The sequence below is a fragment of the Aquila chrysaetos genome, chromosome 8 (genome assembly GCF_900496995.4).
Source record: "Aquila chrysaetos chrysaetos chromosome 8, bAquChr1.4, whole genome shotgun sequence".
In the NCBI taxonomy this organism is placed as follows: Eukaryota; Metazoa; Chordata; class Aves; order Accipitriformes; family Accipitridae; genus Aquila; species Aquila chrysaetos.
Window position 1 is genome coordinate 13,989,846 of NC_044011.1, and position 7,648 is coordinate 13,997,493.

General features: G+C 41.1%; 1 protein-coding gene across 3 annotated transcripts in view; it reads left to right on the forward strand.

Moving 5' to 3' along the window:
- The window catches only part of PCMT1 (protein-L-isoaspartate (D-aspartate) O-methyltransferase), a 36,248-nt gene extending 33,478 nt beyond the window's left edge, over positions 1 to 2,770 (forward strand). For all 3 annotated transcript variants that reach the window (XM_030023254.2, XM_030023252.1, XM_030023251.1), the window contains exon 8: positions 508 to 2,770. In XM_030023254.2, coding sequence (XP_029879114.1) covers positions 508 to 520 — 13 coding nt within the window. In that variant the 3' untranslated portion in view covers positions 521 to 2,770. The remainder of the gene's footprint in view (positions 1 to 507) is intronic.
- Positions 2,771 to 7,648: the final 4,878 nt, after the last annotated feature.

Below are 7,648 nucleotides of genomic sequence, written 5' to 3' on the forward strand. Positions count from 1 at the left end.
AGGACCTAATTGAGCTCCTCTGCAAAATAAATACAATAGGTGGTACGAACTGCATGACGTTGATGTGAGATTGTGTTCCTAGCTTTCTTGAGTGACTGCAGCTGAAGCTAAACTTGCCTTTTTGGCAGCTACGGAGAATGTTTTTTGCCAATGCTCTGTCCAGTAAGTTGGCTTAGTTTCTTGCCAGCATGTAGCCAACAGAGTTTGGATGACAGGTAGCTGTGTAACTAGCTGTGTGGTGCAGGCAATGTTCATTAAAGCAAATGATCCATTAAATGTAAAATGGAGGGACCCATATTTCACGATACATCACATAATAGTATGAGATGAATGGGATTGCTGTTGCCTTTCCTTTCCTTTTATTTTAACCTTAAATGCTTGAAGAGATTCCTAAAGTTTTGCTGATGTGCATGAGCACTTAAATGTAATCTGATTCTATATCAAAACTTTTCAAATATGATTTCCAAGGGGAGGAGAAACATAACCGCATGTGTTTTCTTTCTACAGGGATGAATTGTAAAAGCTACATCATCTTGACCCAAACATAGTGTTACAGTGGACTGCTCATCTCCAGTTCTAAAAGCTTTTTGAAAACCAACAGCATTGCAGCTTGTTTTGGACTTCGTTATACTGTTGTTATCAGCATGGAAAAGCGTGGTGTTTGTTTTATTTTTTTAGATGCTCAAGGCAAATCTGATAAAGAAATGGTGGAAAGTTTTATGTGGGCACTGTTTTATTTAACATGCCTTTATTTTACTTTCATCTGTTCAAAGTGAATTTCTGCAAGACTGCAGATAAAGACCTATAGCTTGTGAACTCTAATTTTGATGGGGGTACTTGAACACTCACTTCTCTCGGCTCCTGTGTCCCTTGGTAAAACTGCTTCTGTGCACCTTATGACACTACATAGGTAATACCAGGTTTTCTGTGTTCCGATGTCTGCTAGATGCTACTAAAAGGAGATGAACTTCCTTTCAAGCTTTTGACATGGTGTCATAGACTAGCATGTAGTAGATACAATCAGCTGCTTTATTACCTTAAAACCAGGCATTTGTATATATTAAACTTCAAGACATCAGAGGTGGGTGGTCGCTCTTATCAATCATGGCTGTTCAAGTTGGACATAACAGACATGGTTTTCCCTTTCCTTCTAAAATTAATTAATGGAGTCTTGAAATTCTCTTTTGGTTTATAGCTCACTGCTGATGTGATACACATGGATTTAACTCCGTAAATATGATGTAAGCTGTCCCAATCGCTGAACAGTTGATGCAATGCTGCTTTGCCAAATAAAGTTAAAAGCAAAAGGGGGCTTGTGTGCTTGTGTGGAAGGTTAGGATCAGTATGTAGTAGACTACTGAGATGTGGATTGCTAGATTCTTTATTAAAAAAAAAAAATCCAGTTTGGTTCTAAAAGAAAGTTGCTTTTGGCAAAGCCATGTGCTGTATTAACATTCTCATTTTTCTAACTGTGGGCACCCAGGAAAAATTCTGGCTTTTTAGAAAGTGAATTCTTAATTGCTCTACAAGGAAAAAATGATACATGCAGAAAGAGTAATGAATCCTGGACTCCTAAGTACAGAGAGATATGCAATTGTTCAGTTTTCATATAGAAGAGCAGCTGGGAGGCTGTAAACATTTTTTTTTTTTTTTTTTTTTTGGTGCCCCAAGTTTTCTGGTTTGGTACTGTAAAATGTCAACAGCAAATTGCGAAGCAGTACAGTAAGGTGGGCTGCTTTGGGAAAGGGGGGAAGTGTGTCTTGAGTCATCTTGCTCAGATTTGAGCAACCAGGAATTAAAGTAAACAGCATGTTATCATTATTTTCTTTTTTTTATGGTAAAAAAGAGTATAGAATAAACCAGCTTGCATAAAAACAACCCATAGTGATCACTGCAAAAATATATTTGACTTTTATGGCAGAACAGCAATAATTTTGTGATAGGATTAATCCCTGAAAGCAAAAACATTAAAATTCAAAGGCTTCTGAATATGGAAGGAGAACATTTTAAATAACCTGCCTTTTGAAGGTCAGTCCCATCCTATTCCTGTGTAAAAGATATGTATCACTTGATTTATTTAGATGTTAATGTACCACCTCCTGATCTGACTGCAGCCTGGGAGCACATACACAAGATTAATCTTATAAAGGAATTAATATAGCGTGTATTCTAGAAAATACAATTCAGAAAAACCCACTTGCGCCTGACAAATTTGTACTAACCCACAATCAACTGTGAATCTAGTTCTTGGTGTTGAAGTGAAATATCTTAAATGATGCATGCTAATGTTCAACCTTTTGGTCACTGTATCGTTCAATTTGAGTTCAGCTTTATTTACATCTTCTCACTAATTTAATTAGCTAAATGAAAGATAGGAGCTCAACTGTATCCAAATTCTTGTCTCTGGACACAGTGTAATAAGCTAGCCTAACTTAGAAGAGGTGATAAAGCTGAGACTTAGTGACAACTTTTTTTGGAGAACCACTTCAGGAGGTGTAAGACTTCAGGGACCAAGGCTGTTGGGATTAGTGCACCCATTCCGCTGAAGGGGTTGGTGATAGTCAAGGTACTCAGAAAGGAGTATCCCGGAGTAGCATTTAGGAATTGGAAGATGAAAACCCCTCCGTGATGGAGCAATGGTTCTGAAGTAAAAACTTCTTGGAGATGAGGACAAGTTGAAATGCAGAAGATTTGAAGAGCTTCAATAAATGCTGTGTGAACTGTCTGAATTGCTACTTTGCCAAATAAAACAAATTGAGAGGAAGCTGTATCTAGGTGTCTGTCTGTTTTTGTGGGTGTTTTTTGGTTTCAGGTTGGTTTTTTTTTTTAACCTTCAAAGGACTTCACATGTCCAAAAAGAAAGCAAGCTTGTATAAAAATACTAGTTTACTGAATGACCAGAACTGTGTGTCTGTTTTCGGTTAATGTATTGCAGCATATTGCATCAGTTACCAAGCCTGGTAATACCATATGGAGTGTAAGTGGAGTTTTACTTGGCTGTTTGGAATTTCTTTTAGTTCACATCTATGTGTTCTGGGGAACAGCATATGAATTCTGCCTGCCATCTGTGGTTGAATCCAGCTAGCTAGGACCGTATGATCTGCCACTTGCAAGGATTAAAGCTTATCTTTTTCCTAAGAGGTGCAGTGATGTTTCCCTGGACTGTTACGATCACCTTTAAGCCAGAACAACTTGGGAGAACAGATTGGCTGAACCAGAGTTAGTCACTTGTCCGGTTGTTTCCAGGGATCAGGCAGTAGAAGACCTCCAGCGTTTGAGCAGAGGAACCAAGAGCCCATACCTGTATCTTGAAAACCCACAGACAATTGTGAGTGCTCTGTAGAGAAGAGCAGTTTGGTGTGCTCTATGGATGCTTTCTGTTCATGTAGCAGGAATATTTTGTTGTTGTTTTTGGAGAGAAACTAGCACACAGGGTATATACCAGCACTGCTGATTGAGACCACCTGGATGATTCCTGAAATGTTTTGTAGTCAGCGAGTTTGAAATGGGCAATAATGCCTGGAGCAGGGAGGCTCTACGTGGTAGGCTCCGGAGCATCCAGCTGGCAGCAGTTCTCTCTGCGTGTGCAGTCTTTTTGTGACAAGGTGACAAGCTCCAGGGTTTTCCAGTGTGGAGGGACTGTGGAATTAACTATCAGCACAAAGAGGTAAACTAAAATGCCCAGAGGCATTCCTGCCAGGAAGAAGGGTTTTAACCATTCCTACAACAGCAGTGTTTCCTTCCTTTTACTCCTTAATGTGCCCTAGGATGCACTGCCTTTGATTTAAATGCAGTTCACAGAGGATATGATTGCAAGTCCTTCTTGATTTTGACATGATGCAAAGGATGAGTACTGCAAACTAAGCTCATGATTTGTATCTCTGGTTCCATTTAGCTGTTTTTGAACATATTATAATGCAGTTAGAAAGATCAGTAATACTAATTACCTTTATGGAACCCTTGTTCTTTGGTCCAAATGATGTAGAAGAGGTATTCTGCTGAAGTGAACGAGCACTGGTCCTGGCTCAGAAAAAAGGCATGATGAGGTTATGCAAGCTCATCGTGCAGAATAAAACAAGGAAACAAAAAAACAGAGCGGGGAAGTGCTGTCCAAAAGGCAGCATGCATGCAGGGGAATGCAGGAGATGATGAGGTCTGAAACTGGTCTTTTGCATTTCAGGACGTCCAGACTTTACAAATCAGGAAGTGTAAATTAGAGTTTAAATGCTGTGGTATACAATAGATGGATTCGAGCATGGGGTTTAAGTTGGTTTTTTGGGTTCATACAGTTTGCCTCTGTTGGCTCTATTGGAGTTTTGTTTGCTTACAATTCTGAAAAGTTGAAGACCAGTTGTGGGAAGTGCACAGACACTCTTAAGGTATCATAAACCCTTTTGCCTTTACTGTAATTGATATGCACTCGTGTGCACAGAGCACCTGTTGGCAAGGTTTGGGCTTCCATGCCTCAGTCAGGTCTGAGGAAATCAGCTTGGGCTAAAACATGGCCTTATGCAGGCAGAGACACTGTAAACTTTCCTCTACCCGACCTGTTTACCTCCCACATTTCATCCTTGATGTACAGGGCTGCTTTCTGTTCCAGGTGGCAGTTTTATATGCAGCACAAATCTGTAATGCAGCTGATGTATTCTGAGTTTTCCTATGAAAGGCTGTTGTTCTCTCGTGTCTTGGCAGGGTGTTAATGAGACGCTCAGCAGAATGTGCTCAGGAACTAACATCATATTTCTTTAAATTATGAACTGAATGGACATAGCTACTGCTGAAATATGTATGAAGGAGATCCAGCTGCCTGTTGAAGATTGCCTGAAAGCTTCAGGAAGGAGAAATGGAAAGAATTCGCTTTGTGTCTCATCACACCAAACTTGAAAACTTGAGAGACTCAATCTCATGCCTTTTTAACAAAACTCTGTTTTAGCAACAACAATTTTCATAAAGACTGTTGACGGAGTTTCTCTGAGCTCTCACTTTGATCTTCTGATGTTTCTTTCTAGTTCAGCCATTTTCATGAGGAAATGAGTTTCTGAGGAACTAACCTGATAAGGTACTCTTGAAAATGTTCCCTGATCCTACTGAGCAGCTGAGTCCTTTTTTTGAGCCATGTTTAGGCATATGTTTGCATCTTGTGTGTCTTTATCATGAACATGTTAAGTATCTTGTTTACCAAGTTCTGTCAAATTCTTTTTTTGCTATAATGGAGAAGGGGCATCTGAGATTGATCAGTAACTTTTATTTCAGGTGCCTTGTGGACTAGGAGGGCACTCTCAAAGGCCTCTGGTCAGGGAAATGGGTGATTCAGAGCATCTGCCTAGACTAATGCTCTGATCAGAGCTCTGGAGAAGCTTGTCTCCCCTGGCTATAGAGGCAGCCTCGGGAAAGTTGTCTCCTATACATGGAATTAGCTTTCAAGGATGCTTTCCCCAAAGTCCCTACTGCCCATTGTGCTGCCTGCTTTCAAGTCCTTTCCAGTCCTGCACCTGTTCCAAGTTTCCTGCTCCCTCTGTATCTATGTTGTTCAGTCATTTGTTCTGAATGTAGGTATCTTAAATGCATCTCTTTTGTGCATTAAGATCTGGTAGTTGTGAAGAACTATGTTAAAACTTCTTGCTCTGCCCTCTTTAAAACAGGATTAAACATCTCTGTTGGCCAAGCAGCTCATGACATCCATGCAGGCTGAGACCTGAGACTCTCAGTCCTTCACAGCGCTGAACCTTTCTGCCTTGTCTGGTTTTTCTCAGCCTGCTCAAAATACACTTTTCATTGACTTATGAGTGGTTTGTAACTGTCAGCCAGGAGCCTTACAAATGCAAAAATTAAAATTCTAGCAGGTATCTTTACAGACTTGTTTCTGAACTGGCTGCTTCTGCCAGTTCAGTCCTTCCAGATGACTACTTTTGTGTTTCAGAGATCCAGTGCAGAGTGCAGCATTCAGCAAGTGTTTCTGTTGTAGTACAAATGTATTTGTAGCCTTACGTTCTCACTTTCTGACGTAAGTTGCCGTTAGTTGAAAAATATGTAGCAAAGTTACTTCTACACATTTTTTTTTCCTCAAAATACTCCCTGTTTACAGCATGTTTCCCTTTTCTTACTCAGGTCAAGCCGATTGTTTCACAGGCTCTTTTCTTTCATACTAATTACTACGTCTTTATTGCCTCTGTCTGGTCTTTACATCCATCAGGTCTCTCTGGATCTTTTCTAGCTTTTCCCTTTGCTTTTACCCTTTTAGCTTTTGCCATTAGAAACCGAAAAATCACAATTCCTGATGCTCGCGAAAGCAGCAAGCGTAGACCTCAGTGATGCATGACTGTGAATTCTGCTGGGGCTTACTAGAAAGGCGCTCTCTTTGTTTTGGGGTGGCGTGTTTGTGTTGCTATTGGTTCGTGCCTCTGACTCGCTCTGTGGAGTTTGGGATTGAAACTCTTACGCTTTATCTAGGATTTAAAAAGCAAATGGAGCATCACACTGACCTATTTCAGCCTTTTTGTTTTGCAAATGTGCTTTTGGAACTGCCCCTGCTATAATCCTGCAGTGCTATGGAAAGACTGCAGCGGGGATGTTCAGTCTAGGATCCCCTGCAAAAGTGTGCAGCGAGCAACCCACGTTACGGAAAAAAACTGACTTCTAATTGTAGATAAAACTCAGGTAAGTATTGTCTGTTACTCTGAAATAATTTGTACCCTTAAGTGTACATACGTTGGTCTGAAGGACAAAACAGTTGAAAATATAAGAAGCATTCTAACCAAAATACATATCTTGATCAACATTAAAATACACTGACAAAATGAATCATAATAATCTCTTCTAATACACAGATGAGCAATATGCACAGGTATATGCTATCAGAGCAATCAATATTCTCTGCTTATCTGTCTACAGCATGCTGGTAGTAAAAATAGGTGGACTGAGCATATTCCCAGATGTGTGGATGGACATATGTCGGTGTTTAGGACAGGAAAAACAGATCTGACAGACCTCAAATAGCAATGATTTTCATACAGAATACCTCACTTCTGCTGCAGTATAAACACTATAAAACTCCCTAGGTCCTGCAGTTTGCATTACAAGCCATGAAAGCAGTTGGCAATGCGACTGTGAGGATGGGGTAGAAGCAGTGCCCACTCAGGGGGCTCCTTTGCGATTGCAGAGAGAGCCCCAACCTTGGGAGCGGCTGGGCAGGGGCTGCAGAAGCGGTGCCAGCGGGCGGCAATGGCTGCGAGCAGCCTGGGGAGCAGGAGGCAGCACGCCCAGCATGCCGACAAGGGTGTCTTGCTGCAGCTTTTTCTGCTGGTGCTCAGTAGTTCAGGATCACTCATTTAAAGTCAAACAGCATGGAAGCTATTAAATGAAAACGCATGTTACCAAGACCAGTGTGTATTAATTGCAGGAGCTGCCAAGCCAATCTGTTGTTTTGCTAACTTTGTCTTGCTCTTCATCTGGCTGACGATGCCCAGGCTTTCCAGTAAGGCACAAACTTTTTTTTATTTCAGTCCAGCTGTGGAGTTTGCAATTACCCGAGAAGTAACAGGCCTCAGGCTGGTGGTCTGCACCGCCGCAACCGTCACCATCTCCCCTCCAAGAAAGAAGAGTCCCTGGGAAGACTGTGGCAGCTATAACATAGCGATAGCTAGACTCC